Source organism: Melampsora larici-populina (assembly GCF_000204055.1).
Source record: "Melampsora larici-populina 98AG31 unplaced genomic scaffold MELLAscaffold_3, whole genome shotgun sequence".
Classification (NCBI taxonomy): Eukaryota; Fungi; Basidiomycota; class Pucciniomycetes; order Pucciniales; family Melampsoraceae; genus Melampsora; species Melampsora laricis-populina.
The window spans coordinates 275757-299325 of record NW_006768767.1 but is presented as its reverse complement, the minus strand read 5'-3'; the positions used below and the strand labels follow the sequence as shown (position 1 = coordinate 299325).

The 23569-nt window shown below is 40.7% G+C and overlaps 2 protein-coding genes across 2 annotated transcripts; one reads left to right on the top strand and one right to left on the bottom strand.

Moving 5' to 3' along the window:
- Nucleotides 1–4173: 4173 nt before the first annotated feature.
- On the top strand, nucleotides 4174–5543 carry MELLADRAFT_102178 (uncharacterized protein; the record flags this gene model as incomplete). The annotated part of the gene is made up of 2 exons (XM_007405366.1): nucleotides 4174–4939; nucleotides 5413–5543. The coding sequence occupies 2 exons, from the start codon at nucleotides 4174–4176 to the stop codon at nucleotides 5541–5543; spliced, it is 897 nt and encodes a 298-aa protein (XP_007405428.1).
- Nucleotides 5544–20348: 14805 nt separating this feature from the next.
- MELLADRAFT_102177 (uncharacterized protein) lies at nucleotides 20349–22504 on the bottom strand (the record flags this gene model as incomplete). The annotated part of the gene is made up of 6 exons (XM_007404881.1): nucleotides 20349–20427; nucleotides 20891–21080; nucleotides 21258–21558; nucleotides 21655–21916; nucleotides 22016–22139; nucleotides 22216–22504. 6 exons carry the CDS (start codon nucleotides 22502–22504, stop codon nucleotides 20349–20351), a joined length of 1245 nt encoding a protein of 414 aa, XP_007404943.1.
- Nucleotides 22505–23569: the final 1065 nt, after the last annotated feature.

Sequence of the window (23569 nt, the reverse complement as noted above, 5' to 3'; positions counted from 1 at the left end):
CAAAAGACTGTATCTTCCTCTTCACCATTCATACCACTCAGTCACGACACAATCAAGGGAAAGAGAGGGAAGAAGGTGAGATGTACAATTTCAGGAAGAAAAAAAAGTGGGCGTGTCTGAACAGATTTTCTTGTAGTTCAAAACTCAACCAAGTGGATCACGAAAAAAGTTGGCAAATTGTGTAGAACAGATACGCAGAAGAAAAAAAAATGACTGAGTAAACGAATAGTTTGGTGAGAAACTTATCATCACCCATTGAAAAAAGCAGGGGGGGAGCAAGCTGACGGACGGCTAGAAAGATTGTAGAGGGAGAGGCAGAGAGAGCGCAGCTCAGGAAGGTGATTTCGGCTGGAATATTTTAGTTTCTATAAACCAATTGAATTGAATCGAATTGAATTGAATTGTAAAATCGAGATTTACATCCTTAACCATCGATCAGAGGTGTCAATAACTAATTTTGTCATCCTCGACAATTTCAATTGAATTGATTGTGCTATAATAGGTGTATTGATATCACTACTAAGGCTGTCGATCACTTTTTTTTTATTCCACTTCTCCAAGCAAAAAATTCATACTCAAGAACCACCTTCACCTTCGTCATCCCCACCCAATTCTCTTCCAGGGGACGAACCATGCGCTCACTCTTCACATTCGTTCCTATCCCCTTGACTTGGCGGCTCTCAAACTCTTTGACTTTTTCAAATGCCTGCCATAGTCCCTATGTTTTTTTTTGCTTTCTTTTCTTTGATTGGGATGAATTGATGATCAGAATGACAATCAAATCATTCAGAAAAGTTGAAATAGGATTTTGTCTTTAAATAATCTACGCCACTCAGTCTGAATTTGTCAAATGTCGAACGATGCGGGTTCGGTGTGAAATATATTCTAAGATTCTGCTGAGGAATTTTCATTGAATCTTAAAGAACTCGAACTGATCCAGTGATGATTGCTACATACTTGCTACAATGTTCTACGCATCTCAACCGGATACGGCACCACACGCTGTTCATAAAGGTACATGTCAAATCATCAAAATTTCGCACATGTTTGAGTGATTTTGGCTGATTCGCGGACACGAATTCTGTCCGAGTTTATCTGATGCTAAGGGAAGTGTGAATATGTATGCAACAAATGGTAAACAAACTCAACACCGTATTGTTCAATTGCCGATAGTATCTTCTTACGTATACCAATCGGTTCCGGTTCATTGGTGCCGAATTGAAGTGGGAAGGAAATAAGACATTTGTGATAAGACTTGATTGATTTCCATCCATCATCTATCTGGTCGTATCAGCTTACTTTGAACTTTGTCCAGCTTGAGATTTCTTGGTATTTGAAACCGTGCGGCTCCAAAGTTCTTTGCTATTGAATCATTGGTTCCTTTCTTTTGGAAAGAAACCCAAACTGAAATAGAGTCTTACATACCTTCTCGCACCACACTTTGAGCTCTTCCATAGAAAAAACACCCTCACTTCCATCTTTCCTTCGCTTTATATTGTTTATTTACTTCTTTCCCCACATTGTTAGTATTAACATGTTGGACAAAATTCCTTTTTCCAAGCTTCGCATGATTGTGAACATTGTTAATTGATTCGGATGCAACAGAAGAGGGACCCATAACTGCATACATTTGAATTAGTACCTATAGACTGACAGCACAGGCTTCGAGTTTGAATGCGCCAGACAACCTAAAAAGTACACCATTTCCTGACGGAAGGGCTAATTCTCGTGGTAAAGCTTTTTGCTCCAAGGAGATGGATCATGGAGGGGTCCATCATGCTCACGTCTCGGATCTTGTTTTGCTGGGCTTTTTCTCCTTGCATCGTTTGACTGTCTCTTATTTAAAATGCCTTCCTTTACGTAAAGAAAATAATAGAACTGACTATACATAGATCTGCGTCTGATTCTGCTATCTACGTGATCGCCACTGTGGCAAAAGATGGATGGTAGCAAAGGCGTTGTGGGGGTGTATGCTGATGTATATACAGTCCTTGTATTCCTAACATCAATGCGGATAGGATAGATCAAAGTTTGAAAACAAAAAATGAACCGTAAAAGACGTGATCATTTCTTGCTTTCATAATGTGGCTGTTGGTATGTATGTACATAGAATACAAGTTACGTTTGAGTTGTCTTGCTGAGCGCCAATGGCAATGATGTTCGACTTTCTTGACGTTTGAAGATTTTTACATTCCCTGAGATGCAATCATGAAACAGGAGAAGAGTGAGTTTCTCATTGATTGAATACAGTCTGAATTTGTTGATCTTGTTTCGTTTTTATTGATTGTCTATAGTCTTCCGCTGAATGAACTTGATGTGTAAGTGGGCCCGCCGCGGGAGACCGGTTTGGCTGCCTGTGTGATAGAGTGATACCATTTTGAATTGAATGATCGGTCGATGAGCTACAGCCATTCCGATATTTGCTTGTCGCTCCGGTTTGAAAAAGAAAAAGTGAAACCTAAGTTTTTACCTGTTTTTACTCAATAAAACTTCAAACTTGGCTGTAATTCAAGGCAATACAGCCAAATTCCAGGTTTTAGCCGGTTAAAACTTAGGTTTCAAGCTCACAAACTTTTTCTTTTTCAAACAGGTGCGACAAGCAATATCGGAATGGCTGTACTTGGATTTGATTCTTCATCTTCAATTCGGGGTCCTTCGGGTCCTTCAAGCCGGTGATGGTGGCTTCAGTCTCCTGACCTGACCATGAATTTAACTCAATGAGCTAACAGTCAAGGACGAAAATGACACGCATGCTTGATGCTATAAACAGACATCCAGATAATCCACATCGATGAACCAAAGTTGAGCTCTTTGATCAACTCTAACATGTGTACAATAACCATTTCTGGATCTCGCCGCGCGGGTTCAGGAATGAGCACAGAGAGATTGTACACATCTGCAAGATCTGGCCATTCCCATATGATTTCTATCTAGTGTTTGTTTTTCCAATCTTCTAAGTTATTACTGAGACTGTTGGACTGTGACAGGCTCAGCTAATCAGAGTTTGTGAAAAAGGGTTTCGCGTGGACAATTTGAATCTAGAGACTGATGAGGACCGATGAAACAAAAATGCGTCTCTGCGGATCAAGGATGGCAAAAGAAAGGATAACCCGGATCAGGCTCAAGGTAATTAGTATCAATCCCTTTCTAATGTTTGATCATTCTTGCTGTTTCACTGTTGAGGGCGTGTCAAGCTTTTCAATCTTCATGCAAACCTTGAGATCACATTCAAGTTCTTAAACCAAAGTACAGCAATGTCGCTCGCGCAATGAAAGCCTTGAGAAGACCTTAATATCTTTGAGAACTAAGATCGCATTGTCAAGGAGAGCTTTTCTCAAGACTTTTTCACCCCTCGCGAGGCTAGATGTATCACTTTATAGTCGGAGAGTGGTCCTTCCCTTATCTTGGTTCTCTTTCAAACTTCATCTGAAATGTATTTCTCATTCTTTGACAGTCAACCCAATGCCAAAAAGCAAGTATAGAGGGAGTAGGCATTATTGAATTCAAATGCAATACTCTTTTTTACTGATTTTTTCCTATGTTTGCGTTTAGCGCGCGAGTGGACATCATTTTGCAAAACTTGCGCCAATGCAGGCCTGTTCCGAAAGGCCCATGTGCTGATTGATGAACCCTCTAACAAATTGTAACAACACAGCGAAAACAAAAAGATTTCTATTTGCGAATTCTCGACACATTTTGAAAAATGAATTGCCCAGAAGCAATGCTTTTAGAGGCAACCAGAGTTAATGCAAAAGAACTTGTAAGTTAAGTAATAGCGTGTGATACATTTTCTGTTGGATCCACTCTCATGAAGCTACGTACCAAAGTCTACCCAACAAAACTGGGCAAATGTGATCAATTAGAAGAACATACACCGGTTGAGAAAAGTGAGGGTCAAATCTTCCACAGCTGCAAAAGCGATTGCACGTAATCAACATTTTGAGCTCTTATACAGCAAATGCAAAAGCCATCTATCCAAAAGCGCTCCATCCACCCTTCTTTTCTAGAGTATAAAAGTGGAGTCTCCTTCTTAGCGCGGCCATCGATCGGAATAGACCATCAACGAACCTGAATCATTCACCATTGAACGCATCATCATACTTGTTAAGCCATCACACACCAACTTACTTGAAGTATCAAACCCGTACAGATTTCTTCCCTACGACGAAAAATATGAGTACTCCCTGTAAAACGGCTGCTCATCAGATCTATCATCAAATGCGAATGGCCTGCCCGGTTTGTGGAATACCCTCAGCCTACATGGATGGATTTGTCTCAGCAGATATGGTTGATATCCTTCAAACGAAAATTGGTCAGTCCTTTACTCACGCGACCTTACCTGTTCCAAAGACACATAGATCAAAAGCTACACAAGGGACAGTTTACCCACACCAAAAAAGCAAACTCAGCCAAATACGACCTCCCACCCCTTATCCTGGCACTGGAGCTGGTCTTCAGGAGCTGATAGCAACCACCAAATTGGACGACCCACAATATGGCTTACACGGAAACTTGGAAGATGTCAATCAAGGAGTGAGCAATATGTTTTCTTCATCTGGGATAGGAGTTCCTCTTTCCAATGAAAACGATATCGATATGACCTCTCATGCACATACATTAGCAACACTTCAAGCCCGGGTAAACCGACTGGTTCCTCGCATCGTTCGATTCTCCCCAGGGAATGCGAGGTTGCGCAAGAGGTTCATGGAGATGACTTCAAAGATATGCTTACCATGCTTGAACCCCCAAAATAGTGATTCTCAAACTTCCCTTTCAGAATGCCTAGAAGTCAACCCCAACAAAGAAGTTTACAATACGACCAATGCTATGTTACGTAGGATCAAGGATAGATTAAATGGTACAAAACCCCGTATTGTTAGATTTATGCCAACCAATGAGCGCTTGAGGGATAAATTCTCGGCCCTTAGGGAAGGGAGAAGTCTTGAAAATACCAAAAAAATTAACTTGACATTTATCTAATTGATTATTGCTTCTTGTTTGGTAGATATGTAGTGTGTGAAATAATGATTAGTTGTTGATGTCCAAATGAGCATAGACCCTTCCTTACTGAGCTTATCTCAGAATAATTCGAGTCAATGTGTACTTCAGTTCTATCTTGACGAAATCTTTGAACAATCAAAAACCATGTCCACGTCCTTCTTTGAAGGAAAGACTTCAAAATTCATAAGGCTGGGCCCAAAGTGAGAGAAAATGTCTTGATGTCTGATCAGATCTGATCCTCACTCAGAGCTGCCGATGGTTTGACATAACATAAATAGAGATGATGAATTCGAACTCTGTTCTCAGTGTCAAGCATGATACATAATGTCACACATGAGATAAATTCAATGCTGAAAGAAAGAAATACCATCAATGTCTGACCCGCTCCGCTATAACCAACACTTTTCATAGTGTTGCGGTTTATCGCAATGGGCCAAGCCGCAATCGCATCGCAATACGGAGGCTACCGCAATAAAAAGTTCCTTGCGTTGCGGGATACCGCAACGCAACACAATGCTCAGTTAAATTTGGGCTGCTCTTAGTGGTCAGAGTGGTCAATTTATGCAAAATAAAATCTAATATTGAGTCAAAGGGTAAAACCAAATGAATGTATAGAAAAAAATTGTAAAAAGCGCGCACAAAACAAGTGTGAAGGAGTGTAGAGAAAAGAAAAACAAAACTAACTTGACCAAAAAAATCAAGACAAGACAATTTATAAGAGAATTAAACAAGTAAACAAGTATATAGAAAAAAACAAGGTCAAAAAAGATGTAATGGGCATAAAACAAGTGTGATGAAAGTGAAAGATTAAAAGAAAACAAAAGTAATGGGCATAAAACAAGTGTGATGAAAGTGAAAGATCAGAAGAAAACAAACATGATTAAAGAAGAGAGATAACCTCCGGGGCCTTTGCCTTCCCTTTTGACTTTGCCGACTCCTTCGACTTGCCATTGGACGGATCTTGAGTAAATGCATGAACATAAGTCAACGCTTCAGCAAATTTACCGTTGACCAAAATTCCAGCTTTCAACCATTCACGGAGGCCAACCAATCTAGTGATCGAAGATGGAGTCAAAGCTCCTCGGCTTGGTGTAGCTATGTCAGCTGCTGACAAAAAGGTACGTTCCACAGCGCAAGATGAGGCCGATGCAGAAAGATAATCTCAAGCTAGGGTAGCTAGAACGGGGTATTTAGAGGCATGAGCCTGTAAATACCAAAAGAAACATGCCAGTTAGAAGTCATGGGCAAAAGACAAAAAAAAACAAGTTGAAAAATCACCTTCCATCAACTCAGAGGAGTCTGACCAGGAGCCACTGCGTGGTGGCCATCCAGGAAGCTTTGCAGCTCGCATTCTCGCGCCTTGGTACCGTCGGCAGAGGATTGAGTTGAAACAAAGAGATCGTACCCATACAAATTGGACTCCTTGGGTTGGGAAACAGGAACAGAAGGGGAAGAAGGAGGGGTCACCGGCCAAAGATGTAAAGCCATGTCAAAGTGTTTTTTGACAATTGATTTGGCTTTTTCAGAGTAGTCAGGGTAGTGAAGGTCAAACATTTTAAGACAGAGTTGGGGGTTGAGAACAGTAGCTACCACAATAGTCTCACATGCTACTGCTTTGTCTTGACAATTACAAAGTTTGGGTAACATCTTGTTGACCACGTTTCGGATTGATTTGAACTCGGTTGAGGCTTCAAGTGCCTCAAGTGCAGAGATGATACGGTGGTACTTGGCTAGCAATACACAACCAGAGGCAAAATTGCCTTCCATACGTTTGGTAGACATCCGGAAGATCTGAGAAAGATTTCAACTTAGTTACTTGTTTGTCAATCAGAAGTACATAGACCAAAAGGATAGCAAACCTCCAAAACCTGGTTGAGGACCTGAAGGGCGTCCCACTCTTCAGGTGAAATTGAAAGACCCTGATAGTACCGTGTCTTACGATCTGCAGTCATAATTGCATCGACCACCTGGGATATTCAGGAAAATGTTAGCTTGTGAAAAGAATGAGAAAAAATTAGAAACTGGACTCACATCACGAGCTGAGCACAGTCGAGTTGAAACATCCAAGTTGATATTCCACCGTAAACCCCAGCCAGGAATAGGCTGAGGTCCAATATAGCCAAGCTGAGCCGACCTTCCTTTGAATTTGCCTCGACGTGCCCCACTTTGACATAAAAGGCTATTGAATTTCTTGGCCTGATGAAACAAATTGAAAAAGTTATCAAAAAGAAACCGGTAGAAAAGACAGGAATTGAGTAAAGGAAAGATTCTGTACCTTCTGGTAACCAAGAATCACCGAGCACAAGGTGTAGGTGCTGCCAAAGACAGCACCTTCTGATTCTACTTCATCATCTTCATCAGATGTCAATCTTTGGTGATAGGCTTGAGGTTCAAGATCATAGTTGTCCTCATCTGAGCTGTACTGGTCCTCATCATCATGGTCAGCTGATTCGACTCGTATGATTGGAATTGGCATTGGCATATTGTTTGGAATTGAAGGCTTTGATTTTGACGTCTTGATTTCAAGGGACTTGAGACCTTCCTTGACCACTAGACCTAAATTCTGTGCAAAACAACGAACATGATTAGCTTCAGCATCCCATATGACCGGTTCATTGCTGTTAGCTAGAACAGCTGCAAGCTCAATAGCCATTGTGTTGTTGTTTGAGCCTGAATGAGTTGTTTGAGCTAATAAGTAAGATTGGAAAGTAGATCTCAGTATGTGGAAAGGTATGGAAAAGAGATAAAAAAGGGAAAGAAGAAGATTGAAACAATCAAGAAGTGAGAAAGAATCAGTACGTATCTGCTGTTGGAGGCCATGCTTGATGAGAAAGTGTGCAACTGGCTGAGCAAGAAGAACACTGTAATAGTTCCATGCGACAAGTTTAAGTGTAAGATGCCTGCTTCAATAGTTCCACGGTCAATCAATGAAGTTTGCAGAAAGTCCAATGAAGGCGTACTTGCTGCCTTTTGTGGTCCACACGTCGTGGAACAAAAAAACCAAGCACTGTTTTCCTGTTCATAAGATACAAACATATGAAGACATGAGAAGAAAGGGAAAAAAGAAAAGATTGCAAGGGAAAAAAGAAAATATTACAAACCTTGATTTCACCAATTACTGACACACTAAGACCAGCATATAACTCTTTGGCCATAGAAGCTTCCCACTTAGGACTTTGTAAAGTAGCCTGTCAATTTGAGAGCTTGAAGGCACCACGGAGGATTTGATCCTTGAAACGAGCAAAAGCAAGGGTATGCCGTAAAATCCATATCACCATGACATAATTAAGAAGGTCTAGAATGAAAGTTGGCCAAGCAAGGAAAGAGTCCAGAGTACCTAGTCTACCAGTGACAGTAGGAGCAAGATCAGCTTGCTCTTGCTTCCAAGTCCGAGGTAGGTCCATTCCTGCCTCAATGGCCAGGTGTCGTTTTCAACAAGCTGGTTGGTCCTTCCCACCATTGCGATGCCGTAGAGGATGTAGTTGCTGTTCTTGCCGTGTACAAACATACCTCTGCAGAACTTACATCTGAAACCACAAGGGTCTTGCCCAGTCTGAGATGGAATGGTGAAGAAGGAAATAAAAAGAAGAATGAGAGAGAAAACAAAATGGAAAGACAAAACAATTAGAATGGAAACAAAAAGAACAAAACATGAAAATGAAGAAATGTAACATACCTCTTTCTTGACATGGACTGGAGCTTCATAATATTCAAAGAGTTGTCCCACTAGAGCACACTGTGCTCAACGTACTCCTCCTTCAGATATAATCTCAACATCAGAGCTTTGGATTAAATCAATGCAGTCTGGGACTTCCACGTCCTAAAATACGAATAGAGAAAGAGGTCAATCAAGATATGGTGATATTGTAAAGATTCTAAAAGATTAAAATGAAAATTAATGTCAACAGAAAGGCGCTTGCGCTTCTTAGCGGGTGCTCTAACCTTAGGTCGGATCTTGCCTTTTGACTTGAACATAGCCGGTACTTGACCCTCGGTCGCACCACGTTTTCCAGAATGGCTTGATTGAGCCTTCTTCTTGGAGGTCGTTGCCTTGCTTGATTGGGCTGGAAGTTAAACAATGCTTGAGTTATCCAACTTGTCAGAATCTTCAGATTCTGACTTGACTGACACTGACATGGTCTGATCAGATATTGATCCAGGGGACTGAGAAGGATGAAGCAAAGCACGGCAAGAATTGGGAGATTGGAAAATAAAGCCGGGGGATGGAAGAGCCAAAGTTTGATGACGACGGAGATTGTGAGACGAGTCAGGGGTATGTGAACTTGGTTCAATCTGAGTACCAGTGGTGGGTTGTAGAGACATTTTGAGTGATTGGGTGGTTGTGTTAAGATGGTAGTAATGAAACTGAGCAAAGGACGATATAATTGTAAAGACAATTAGTACAGCTACATACCACAAACAAAAACGACGTGGATGGGGAGAAAAAATACTCACCTCATCTCCACAGTATTTATTCTCTAGGTATGGTGAAGGGCTCCAGATAAATTTGGTTATCCGTATCAGCAATAGTCTCCAGCCGAGTTCCATCGGTGTTTCCATTTTTGATCTGTTCCTACCTGATGAATTCAAATAAGCAATGATATGTGATAAGAACAATTTGAGGAAAGTGAATCAACTCAGAAGAAACAAACTAAAGAAACTCACCAATGACCTCAGAGTTGTTTGTTGAGTATTTGAGGGTGATTCGAGTTCAATGAGTAATCATACAATAGTGAGAGACAGTGATAGTGATGTTTTCTGACATTCAAGGAAGCTGGTAACGTTTTGAAAGGAAGAATGAACTAAAGAAACAATCTAAACAATGTTGGGCTGTTGCGTTGCATTGTGAGCAACCGGCCGTTGCACGCAACACAACATATTGAAATCTCATGTTGAACCTCACAACGCAACAGGCAATTGCAAATCCCGTTGCGTTTCTGGCAACGCAGCGGGGCTTTGCTCACGTTTCACACATTGTTGCGCCCGTTGCACGCACTTCTAGCATGTCATTGATTCATAAACAAAACCATTTGGAATTGCACAATGGGGCATAGCGAGACAGTAAGAAAAAATATAGCATAAGAAGAAAAAAAAGGTCGGGCAAACATAATGACAATTGTAAAAAAAGAAACACAATCAAATCTGAAAACTCCTCCTAATTTATGTCCAGGTGCGTTTTCTAATTGGTTGACCAAGTTTCCAAGAAAGCTTTCAGGTTGAGGTTGAGTTTGTGGTTGAGGTTGAGTTTTGGTAGGGAATTTATCAATTGGAGTGTTTAAAGCAGATTTGAATCCAGAATTCTTGGATCCATTTGAATGACCATCAATTGAAGGAGTCAAAGTGATCAAATTCAGGTGGGTTTTTTCGATTTGTGAAGTTCGGTTTGTTCGGATTCAGATCTTGGGTTTACTACGATATCATCAACTCGGATATCATCTGGGTAAGTGATTGGATTGACTCAATCTGATCTGCTTGGGTTCTCTTCTACTTGAATGGCATCTGGTGCAGGGTTTGGGTTGGGTATATGTTCGTCAACTAGGATATCATCCACTGAGATATCATCCACTCAAATGTCTTCACTTTGAATATTGTCTTGTTGGGGCGTTGGGTCAGGTCTGATGTCGCCAATTTGAATATCATCTTGTTTGGGTGTTGGGTCAGGTCTGACGTTTGGCAAACCCCATTGCGGAGTTGCGTTGCTCACAACAGTGCCACAACGGCAACACAACAGGGTGAAAACTCACACCCCATCGAGCAACACACTGGGCAAGGGTCTGGCCCGGTGCTTTGCGTTGCTTTGCGGGTTTTTCCCCGTTGCTCAACGTTGTGGTGTGTTGCTCACTCAGAGCAGCACACTGGCCCAACGTTGATCTAAATAAACACGACTTCAGAGTTGATTGTTGAGTATTTGAGGGTGATTCAATATCTTTCAAGAGTGATGAGTAATGATACAACAGTGAGAGACGGTGAGAGTGGTGTTTTCTGAAATTTGAGGGAGCTGATAACCTCTTGAAAGGAAACTCCAAAGGGTTTCTAGAAAGTTCTAGCGTGATATCTTGTGTGATAAGTCTGATACAGGCCAATACATACTTAAATACCGATATGTACTATACATACCACTATATATCAATATCCCACTGCTATCCGACTGAATGGTGCTGAGGCGCTATGTGGTCTCCCCGGGGTCTACTGCAATGGCGGTGCCAAAAAACCGCTTGACAGAGGTGCCCATAGCTTTGGCAATGCGGCCACTATGCAGCCGCACCGCAACCGCAATTTTGAGCGGAGCGGGTCGGATATTGTAAGTACCATACAATCCTCTTCTGTTTTGGTCCACCTCACATCAGGTTGGTTTTGGTACTTTTCAAGTTTGATTTGCGCTTTTCAAGTTGGTTTTGTGATTGTCTGTGTACTTTTCAATCACCGATTCTATTGCGGCTTTTCATTTGGTGTTTTTCTTCTTTCTTTCGATTTCTATTCTTCTTCTTTTTTTGTTTTTGTAATTTCTTGAAAAGGTAAGCTATTTATTCTTAATTTGCCTTGTTCCGATTCATCATCTTGTTTGAGGCTCCGAGCAACCTGCTATCTTTGATGGTTGCCTGTAAAAAATCATTTTCAAAGTTGTCTTCTTCTCAGAATTTGAAAGCATCACTTCAAAATTCGTGTCTTTGCCAAGCCTTACATTTATTTCTTGGACCTATAAAGAGGTAAGTTATTCTACTCAACTTGATCAATATCAGTTTTCCCATCACCTCTTTGTATAATGAAGAAACTTCTATAATGCAACCATCCACCTAACCCAACAAGCCATTATAACAAACCATCATCTCATAGTGATTTTTCTTGCACCATACTCTCAACTTGTGGAAAGAAAATGTACTTTTCCACCTTGCCTTACGGCCCCAGATTTAGATTAACACTTTCCAATCTTGATTGCTCTTGATGTTTTGTGATTGTTTGCATTTAATTATACAATCACAATTCCTTTTTTGGTGTGACCTGCAATTCTTGATAGCAAGCTTTGCAAAACCTGACTCCAAATGTTGTGTTTCTGCCTTGGTATACTTTTTTTTACTTTATAAGAAGGTAACATGTCACACTGACTCTCCCAACAAATTTGCCCACCTCAAAACCAATCCTTTAGCTCAATCTTTCACCCAATTCATCAAGTCACTGTACAGATAATTCCTTTTATACTCTTTTTTCTGGCCATTTTTTGATAACTACTTGGTAATCCGTCTTCTTCTTGGCCTATTTGTACCTGTCTTGGCTTGCTTAAATCTCGCACTAAGCCTCCAACCTCCAACCTTTATATATCTCCTTTGACTGAGCTTGCCTTGTGATAATAGGAATCTCTGTGAACAACATTACTTTTGCATGCAACTGTTGCAGCAAATGTGGTCTGCAAGCTTGTACCACCTGGTTATCTACAATGACTTGAAAGTGTGCTTAGGTGACAGTATCCATCTTTTTCTCTTGAAAGATGTGGAAAATTGTGACCAGAGCTATGTAAGTGGGTGGTGGAAAGTGCTCCTTTTTGCAAATTTCAATCTCTGTAGGTAAATTAAGAAACAGTCAAGCCCCGCATGTTCTCTAGTGTATCAAAAGTCTTTGGTGTGTGCACGTCAACGTGCTACAAGGATACAGACACAGTGTATTGACCTTAGCTTTTCAAACCAAATGCCAATTGGATTCAGGCTATCTGGTTAAGTTTGGACCAAGATACAATGTAGCTGTATGTAATTTTTTTGGGGTGAAATTTAGCCACATTGTATCTGCTTGCGGTGTCTGAACAGGCCCTCAGTAATTGTATTGAGTTTCCATGGATCACAATAAAGGAAAATTGAAAGGAGAAGAAACACACTAAAACTTCCCAATGATCTCATTGGGAAAATTGGGATCCTGATTGGTGAAATAAAAATGAATTTTGTCTGATGTGTCCATTGACATACTTTTCTGACCATTTGAGGTGGACCCCACAAGTGAATAGATGTCAAGGCTGTTCTGGACCACAGATTTCTTGGAAGCCAAGAGGTTAGTTCAGGCCTGCTGGAGTTGGTCAAGTTGTGCAAGTTGGACTTCCAAAGGTTGTATTCATCTTGAAGGCACTGTTTTGCAACAATTTCAAAGGCTTCATGTGCCATATCATAATGTAAATATTTTTCCTTTGGAACGGATTCCTGAGTAGTGCATAGACCAGGGTTTGGTGGTTTTTTTCCTTGCAAGAGAGATACCCGACCAATTTGACCTCTGCCCATTTGCAAGCAAGACCTCAGGCACCAGGGACTGCTTGATTTGTCTTGAGGACCTTTTCAGAGAGCTGGGAGAACCAACTGATTTGTGGAGTTGTTTGACCAAAAAATGCGGGTTTCTGCTTTGAACACCATGTATTTGAACATCTCCAGGATGGGTTGCATCTACTCAATGGTTGCCCACTTGGTTTTCTGGCTAGCTCAGCTTGTGTTGGGTCCGCGGTGTAAAGTTCAAGTTGGACTGACACGTGAGTTGTACCGCAGTCTGTACAACTCTGTCAGTCTGAGACTCCGCCTTGGGGCCCAACTTTCAGAAAGTGGGTGGGTACACCCATACCCACACCTGAATCACTGCTTTGATTACTACCATCATGTATCTAAAATGTTGAAGTAGATTAGATAAATGGAAAAGAAGGAAATGAAAAACTACAAAGAGTAAAATGAAAACAATGAGATCCTTCACGATGTTGGGCCACTGCATTTCTCTGAGCCACAAATTACAGCAACTTTTTTCAAATGGACCACTGCAGATCCCCATCTTTTTCAGCCAAAAGCTTCCCTTTAAGAACAAGGTACACAACCAGATCTTGGCAGTATGGATTCTTGCAGAGGCCTTACTATAGAATTGTATTGAGGACTCCTTAATTGGACTTGCATTTTGGTATGCTTGGCATGATGCTAAGATATTCCAACACACATGGGTATCCAGAGACGCTGCTGGCATGTCCATATGATTCCAGGGCACAGTTTTGAAGGAAATAAATGTCAGTCAATGCTTTTGGATACTTTTTAGTCTAAACCTTCTGATGCACTGAGTTATTGGATAACCAACAGAATGGAAGATTTTGATACACAATGGCTGGAAGATACACAAAGGAGCAATCAAGGTGTAAGTTGCAAGCTGGTGAGGTGAAGAATTCAAGAGACGGTCAAGGGGGGATGAGGTGAGGCACTCAGCATGAGTGTGGTTGTGTTACATAGGCTTCTGAGTTCTGAAGTCTATTGGCCAAGGCTTTCAAATATGTAATTCTTCCACAAGTCCAGGGAGCCAGATCACAGCCAAAAAGTTTCTTTTTTGGCTTTGTGGAGAACAAATTGTCTCAGCACTTTGCCACCTCAATGTCGGCTCAGCACATGATCCTACAGGTGAAGAAGCTTGTAAGGGTTAGACTTTTTGTCTAGTAAAGTGCTATGTGAGCTGGGTTCAGTACAACGTGAGTCAGTACGGCTTATATCTTCAGGAAAGAAAGATAATAACTTCACAAGATCTCCTAGTATGAAAGGATTGGTAGACGGTGATCCTCCTGTAAGTCATGCACAAGTTTATAAGTTAGTCAATGTAGCTTATAAATGAAGTAGAGTCTATGTGCGTGAGCTCACAGGTATATAAAGACAACTGAGCTTTGTAAGTGAGAGAGTTAAGAACAGAAAAACAGAGAGTTAAGAACAGAAAAACATACTACATATGATGTGAATACGAAATGTAGTTATGTGAACATATCAAATACAAATGTGAAAGAGAGAACAAACGTAGAAGAAAACATAATAGTCATTTCAAATAAAGCAACCTCCAACATCTTCCACATTCAAAGGAAGTTTGTAGGAGCTAGGTTGCACCGCTCCTTCACATGCCCAGGAACACAAAGATTTTCTTGACGTTTTTACCTTCTTGGGAACACTGCCACATTGTGACACAACTGTCATGGCCACCATTCTAAATCCATTTTTGGACTACATTTTTTTGACACTAGACACTATGCGGGCATGCCCGCAACAGGAAAATTGTCTCACTATTACTTATATTTAGTTGTCAGATAAGATGATTGACCTACCTCTTCCTACATTGTCTCCAAAAGGGAAGCTCATGTCAATATTATTTTTGAATCCTATTATGTTATATACATACAACTGGAACTTGACTCTTGTAATTTAGGACCTGCTTTTGTACATTCACTGTATACAAACAAATATGTATGCACAGAATGAAAATTAAAGTATGCCAACACGGCAGACCTAGGACCAGGTAACCAAAGCTTGAAATGTCACAACAAAATGTAGAGAACTGAGTTACTCAAGCCATATACAAATAATCCCACGGAAAACTCCATCCTATACTTGATTACCATTGTCCAAGTGAACAAGGCTTTGGAAGCAATGATATCCGGCTTGCAAATTTGTGAAGAAGGCTCTACTTGAAGAAATTTATCTTTTGTCGACTACCTCTACTATTAAATGTCTCAATGATTCCATAGTATGTGGCTCATACAAATCAGAATCAACAAAACATACAAAAGTTTCTAAACTGTTTACTGACAAACTAAGAAACAATGCCGTTAGTCGCATTATATAACTTAATTATTCAACTTACAATTCCAAGCCCTGATCTCTCACTCCAAGTCTTTGGTATTGAGCCTGGTATAAATCATTTAAATCAAACAGGAGGTAGGTTTGTTGTTCACTTCAGTGAAAATTATACAAAGTAGCTCTACAATTTCCTACTCTTTTAATGTGTAGTTTGAGTGCTCTGTTAAGTCCGTAATCCCAAGTCCTTTGGCATCCAATTTTTTTAATATTGTTCTTGACCACGAGTTACGCTTTTAATTACCAAATCTTAATAGTTTGTGTAGGACAACACCCAGCAAAATGTATCCACCCCAGAAAAAAATTAATCATATTCACCAACTCCCTGCCGCACAAGCCCCAGATCCTGCAAAGCACCATGTCTAAGTCCACAAAAATGTCCAGAATCACACTGTACGCACATTAAGACATGATTGACATTTTCTGCCTTCTGAGTGTGGCAATAGGAGTTTTTGTTAAGATTTCCACTTCTTGGACCCAGTCAAAATTGCAATCAGCTGACTCAGATATGTTTGACAGATCAGACCACTATGAAGTAAAAGTATCATGATTTTCAGCAACTTCTAAAAGGGGTAGAAAAAGATGAAAATGTTGCTTATAATGTTTTGTAAAGTGAATTTTATAGAATGGTTCAGAATTCAGAGAACAAATTTGATTCACAATTCCCTTCACGCCCCTTACATGCCCAACTCAAGAGGTCAATGTTGCCTTAGCAGGTCTCCATGAAATTGTTTCAAAAACACTTCAAGTTGCTCATTACAGCACACAATTAAAAGGGTTCAAAAACCAAAACCATCTCACATACTCATTTTCCCCAAGTGTATACATCAACACTTCATAATACTTTTCATCTAAAATTGTCCACTGCTACATAAAACCCTCATTGGCAAATTCAGTGATTTTGAGGTATGCAAAGACAAATCATGATATGTCTGTCAAGACGCTCACTGATTCCAAAATTTCCTTTGTAGGTCTTCCATCAACCATGCACCTGTACAAACACCATTAAAGTGGAACCAATTTTAAAAATCACATATCAATGTGGTAGAAGCACAAACAATGCTAGTGTGAAGGTAACTAACAAATTCATACACATTCAAGAGACCTGATATGTTCAAAGTATGAGCTTTGATTTTGTTGTTGCTGGTGGGGAATTTATTGGACATTCAATGATGTGTGATTTGATACAATGAGGTATACATACACCGAGTGTTGATTGAAGTTGCAAAATTACAATCATGATGTATTTAAAAATTCAGATATGTAAGGTTGTTGAGTGGATGGAAACAGGGGCAATATTGGTGGAAATGGATGCTCCGGATATCAAGGAAAAGTATGACTATTTATAGGCAGCTGAGTACCAACCACGTGGAATTACTTGCGCGTAAATTGCCACTTCAACTGAAAAGGAACAACCAGAGTTGGAACAAATAAAAGCACAGCGAAAGTAACAAAGGCAAAAATACCGGGTAAGAATAAGTTTGTGAGGATGGAACACCAAACAAAGATGCCAAAATGTACTCGAGTTTTGAGTTAAATAAAATCAATAGCCAATCAATTGCAGCAGCAAATGAGCGAATAGAAGCACCTTTGGTGATCAATTGAACAAAAAGTAATATATAAATCAGTGAAATTTTAACGCAGTGAATGGGCAAATGATAGCGAATAGAAGCACCTTTGGTGATCAATCGAACAAAAAGTAATATATAAAGCAGTGAAATTTTAACACAGTGAATGGGCAAATGATGGCACCTTTGGTGGTCAAAAAGACGAAAAACAATATTTTAACAAAAACAAAAATCCAGATCTTGATCTTTGTAAAGATAAAAATAAAAAGACCAATAAATAACTTTAGAGGCGCAGTCGAGCCACAAACAATAAAAACTTGCTGCAATGAGAAATGTGCTTCATACTAAAAGCAGCCATGAGCAAGCTCCAAAAGTATCAGAGGTTTGCTGTATACGGAAAAAGTCAAAAAATCATGTTGGAACGGGTGCAAGTCAACAAAAAGGTTAAAAATAAAAGCATGCTTACTTTTATAAGATGTCGTTGAATATAAGTATATAAGAGGCAGAACTAAAAAATGGATAATGTGGGAAGTAGGCATATGCTTGGACCAAAAGGACTCGACTCATGCGAGTACCTTGGAACATTTTGATATTTAGATGCTTTTAGTTTGGAGCACAAAATTGCCATCCAAGCACACAAGTTACTACAAGACAAAGTTGACACTTGTAAGACGGAGTGTTCCCCATCCCCTCACCCTCAGGATTTGCCTCAAGAAACAGATACTTCACAAGAAAACACACCAAAAATCTGTTTCAACTTTTCAAGTCTCAAGATGCCAATGTGGAGACAAACAAGATTTCCGCTTAACTCAAGGGAACTCACCAGATGTCTTTCAAAGACAATGTACAGGAAATACCAGCAGTCTTTCTGTGGTGGTGGGTATGGGCTATTGTCTTGTTTTATTTCTTTCTTTCTCTTGTGTGTTTTCCTCAGACACTGAGCATTCCAATATTTTAGGTGCACCACATGGTTTTTCCAGTAAAATTCAGAATGAGCAAAGATATGTTTTTCAATTACGGGATACAAAGTTAAAACTGGGTTTTTTTTCCCAGTTTCCCAGTTTTTGTTTTTGGCTGTGTTTGGAACTTTCCCACGTTCTCCCAGTTTCCCAGTTTGCGCAAACACAGCCAAAAAGTCCGAATTGGGAAACCCGGATTTGTTCCGGGTTTCTAGTTTGTATCCCGTAAATATATGTGCAAAACTTGAAGCACATGCCATCTTTTGGGTCCAAAGATACATATGCCCTCCCTTTTTTAAATTGCTTCAAACTTCATTGCATAAAAATCAACTTGTGCATTGAAATAGCTGGTTTATGGGATTTCAGTGGAAATAATAGATGAATATGTGGATTGGAGAGACCACTGCAATATTATGTTTGAAAAGTTTGATAGAATGAGAGTTTCCCAGTTTTCTGGGTTGGAAAGGCTCCACTGATGGTATGCACTGTGTTTGGAAAGACTTTCCTTCTGGTTGGACAGGGAAGTTTTCAAGGGAAGAAAAAAAAGTCCATCATGGTTCTTGAAGTGATGACATCAAAGATTACTCACATTTGGCATGTGTTTTTTGGTGACATTGCCAGCACAAACGATGTGAAACCCATCACATCACCTATGGGATTAGAATCATTCTCTTTAGACAAAAGTACTGCTAAGATTTCTGATCACAAAGTATTATGATTGATGTATCAGGAAGCGGCGGATTGAATCAATAATGAAAATGGACTCTTGGAGAGAAGCTTGAAGTCTGAATGCAATGATTCCATCAGTCTTCAAAGGGGTTCAATCACTGCAGCCAACAACTAGTAGTAGCAAGCTGTTAGAATCAAACTCTGAATGACTCAAGCTTTGCACCCAATGGACAATTCTCCAGCTCAGGTGCTACACAACTGGTGTATTCTATGCCTAATTATTTGGCACTCTCCACTCAACATATTCACTGTATTGCCATATAACTCAAACTATGGATTCAAGTGTCCAGCCACCACATTGTCCATTGCAAAATTTGATGCAAATGGCTGACAGCATCCTGGTCCCTTTAAAAGTTGAATCTCATTCCTCTTTCTTTGCATTGTGTTGATGTTGTGAGTTTAGGGCACCATTACTTTGCTGGTTTGGCCTCTCAGTACCTGCTGACATTGCCATGGTGGTAGCGGTCCAGAAGTGAGTTGTCTCACCATAGCCCAACTTCCTTTGTCAGAATCCACATAACTTCTCATTCCTTGGCAAGATCTTCCACAACCTACTGAATTCATACAACCTTGAAAATTTCAAATTCAGCCATTTTGTATAATCCACAGCGTCATTTAGGAGAACCCACTGCTATTCCTCATCGTATACATGCCTAGCTGCATCTTTCACCACATCACTAACTCTTCCGTCCATCTTCAAGTTCACCCACCAGACGCCGGTTCTCTACACTACGCGCCTATTGTGATGCAACATTGTGAACCATCTATTCAAGAAGAACTTTGTTTTTTCAGTGATCACCAAAGCCTTTGTTACTTTCCATTTGAAATTGGAAATGAAACTGAACAAAACCATCACTTATCTCGAGATGACACACATCGGATTGAGTGGTATGTATATGTACAACAAAGGAGAAGCTGGAGTATCTATTTTTGGTTTCTGCAAGTTTATCTTTATTCAAGACCGGGTCTTCTCTTCAACTCAGGTTTTCTTACAATTGACCATTCTGATTAAAGAAAAATATCACTCATTTATTGCTCAAACTTAACTGTCTCTGTTTCACTTCTTGTGTCAGCAAAACGATTGACCTCCTAATTTCTTTGAAACTATGCTTACACCTATTATAAATACTTGATCAAGTTTCCTGCGTTCTGTTCAATGAATGCAAATATTTGTATTTTCAAGCTAAGAACAACTGTATTATACTTCTCCTTTTCCAGAAGATATCCCTCTTACAAATGTGTCTTATAATCAAAAGGTTTTAAACCCCTCAGGGCACATGGTGTAGATCTGCCAGACAAAGCTTGATTACTTTTCTCAACATCATACTGCTCTTATGTAAGCTCCAATAAGCCGTTTAGAGCACACACAATGTAGTTGAATGAATGAAGAAAAAGATGAAGATGATATCTGATGTCTTTGACAAGAAAAAGATTAATGATAAGAGACCCCAGCAAAAAACATATCACCCCATACCACTTCAGACCCTTTGGATAATACCAACCGCTATATCCGTGACAGCCGTATTCAATGCTACGCCTCCATACTTCAACCTACCGCTGAACGGCATATAAACCGTCCCAAATTAACATCAGATAATCAAAGTCTCGATCCACTCCCTCAAATACAACGTGGGATTTGACCGTGCCGATCAGATACATTTGACAAATTGAACATTACGATTTGGTCCATAAACCCAAATAATGAATAGAAACAAACAGAACAAGAAAGAAACAGACTACACAAGACGAACAAAGGATGGCCAGGATAGTATCAGTGAATTGCTGTAGGATATGATTTCAAAGACGGGTAACTTTGATATTTGACTTGCCTCCTTGTGTTTGAGTTATCCAAGGTTCAGGAAGAGAAGGCCCGAAGGGAATAACATATCTATGCCATGTCCAAAGAGAAACTGGAAGAATCCCTACTTGCCCAAGACCAAATTCCAACCTGACAAGAAAGGTTTAACAATCATTTCAGTTCCAAACCTCGTTTATCTTGATTTCTATCGTTCTGGCTTACCATTTAGTGACGGTATGCAGTGATAGAATAAATAGCACACTGTAGGTCCATACCTTGCCTAAAACTCCACCCACTCTCTTGCCCGTGACCATGGTAAACAAATACTCAAAACCGATTGCAACCGAACTGCATGTCCACAATTTGGCAGTACCCCAGGTTGGATCCGGGGCAGGGGCAGAAGATATCACAACTGAAAGAGACAAACCATGAGCGATCCACTTACGTATGTGACTATAGATGATTACGAGGTATGAAGGATATTAACCATATTCATGAAAGAAGGCACTGAAGAGCATTGCACTAATGCTGCCTGTGAATGCACTAAGAGTTCGTCCAAAGGGGGAGAACAGGCGCGCAACCGGCGCACCCACACAGAAGATGATATCGCGACGAAGTGCAGCGTGCCAGCCTATTTTGATCGCCGCACGATATTCGTCAGCCGATATTCTCGTCCACCCTAGACGACGGCTTGCAAATTTACCTTTGGACCAAAACTGAGCTATGCTGCATTGCCCCCAAAGGTCGGGATAGATGGGTGGGTAGAGTGAGCTATCGAATGGACCTGGTGCAAGAGTCTTCGGTAAAATCCGAGGACCAAAGTGGTATACTGCTAGCTCTATAAGTGTCGCCACGTTGCGCACATTTTCTATGGTAAGCCACGTAGCAAACTGTACATAGATATTTCAAGGTAAAAGAGAAAATCATTTTCTGAGAAGAAGTTCAGGTAGCTTGAGATATTGCGCATTAGGCAAAAAGAAACTGACCACGAAAGGTATGCTATTGAAGTATGGAGCTAAAATCTTCAACAAGCGACCTTCAGGTAACCTACATTCTTGGGTCAGAAACCCATAGCATCCCTGCGGATGCTGTGTAATTATTACACCCACAAACCAACATAATACAAACAAGAAGTGATGCTTCAAAGTATTCTTCATAGTCTTTGTAAAGAAATCTCTCATAGACAGCTTAGGAGCAGGAGGTAACACAGATTTTGGAGGAGCCCAAGTAGTTCCAACAAACCGAGGGCTAATTGAAAGCAGAAGTAGGAAATTCAACTTTTCATATTCCAGTCACTTTCTCGAGTTTTTGAAATTGGCATATGTCTAGGACAACCCAGTAACATACCTAGTAAGAAACCAAACAGTAAACTTGATAAGTTCACCCCATGAAGGGGCTGATTGTACGTCGATACTTGCTGACAATTTTTGTGAATTATCTTCACCCATCTTTTCCTTGGGTTCGAGCTCATCTAGAGGTTTTGTTGCAATAAAGTGCATGGATAAGAACATATTTCTGGAAGATAGAATTATGATACCAATGCTTACTAGATACTGGCAGGGGCGGGTCCTGTGAGAGCCCAAGCTGTATGGCGAGACATACAACATGCACTGTGAGGAAGGAACAGATTGAAAAATTGACATGAAAGTTTGTGTCGCGAGGCTCGATGTGTCTAGCACGATTGCTTGTCAACGCGAAGTATATTGTCGCTGGCATGAGGAACGCCCGTGCTGCGCTGGCCGCCTTGCTGTTCACGTAATACGGATGTCGCCAGAAGGCCTGCAATGCCAACGGCACTGTAAACAAGTAAGGAGCTATGTAGGTCGCTATCGACATTTTCGAAAAATGAAGCGGTGGAGTTGGTTGATTGGCTGGGATTTATTGATAGCTATTCGAGATAAAATGGGCGAGTTTGAGTGCGAAAAAATTGATAGCAAGGTGACTTGGGGGGACTTATATGTATGGCCGGGGACGTAAAAGGAGACACATACCTAATGTTGCATGAAACAGCTGCCGTGAGTCTTGATGCACTTCAAGAGCGGACGTGGACGCGTCGGAAGAGGGGCTTAGTTAAGCTTATGATTGCACAAAGCTTGCCAAAGTTATGGGCCAATTTGCTCGAGTTTTGCGGAAACCCTGCTCAAGATTGGACACGCTGTGTGGTACATATAACCGTTGTGAGAATCAAAGGCCACTTTTGTTTGTCTTGTGTTGTGAGTACATATCAGGAGTAATCTAGTTTTTGACCAGATATCACTGTCATCCGTGGGATCATTGACCTTCTAAAAGACTGCGCTCGAAGCGTGCGAGAAGCAGCGGGGAATCAACCCGATATGTGTAAAGCGGCTAACTTACCGAAGTCTGGCAGATGACAGGGACTTTGTTAAGTTACACCAGGGGGTAATGGTCCTTGGCCTCGGCCGGTTCCTGTGACGATTTCAAAGGTTTCGTCACCTGAACCGCCCAGGAAGGTGTGGAACCAGTTTCGCCGAAACCGATTCGGACACCGTTTCACCACCGCTTCTGGAACGAGCTGCATGTCAGCAACCGTTTGAGAACGGCTCCTGAGACGGTGGTGAAGCGGTTTTTTTGACACCGATTGCAATCGGTGTCGAACTACCTTCAGCAACAACGACTTAACTTGCAAGTTGTTTTTGTGAGTTACCATGCGAGCAATCAATCATCGCTGATGGTCGTAGGCCAGCTTTTGAAAGTTGTGCGCTACATGACTCTACATGCTGAGCCGAATAGTTGGGTCCATCAGTTGAGCCTCGGAGAATCACATGGCAAGCATTGTGACCGGTTGTGCCAACGATAGCTGATAAGCCTTTTGAGGAATGACTCGGTTGATGATTTGAAAGCATACTCATATGACACAAGGTGGGTTCATATTGTTGTCTG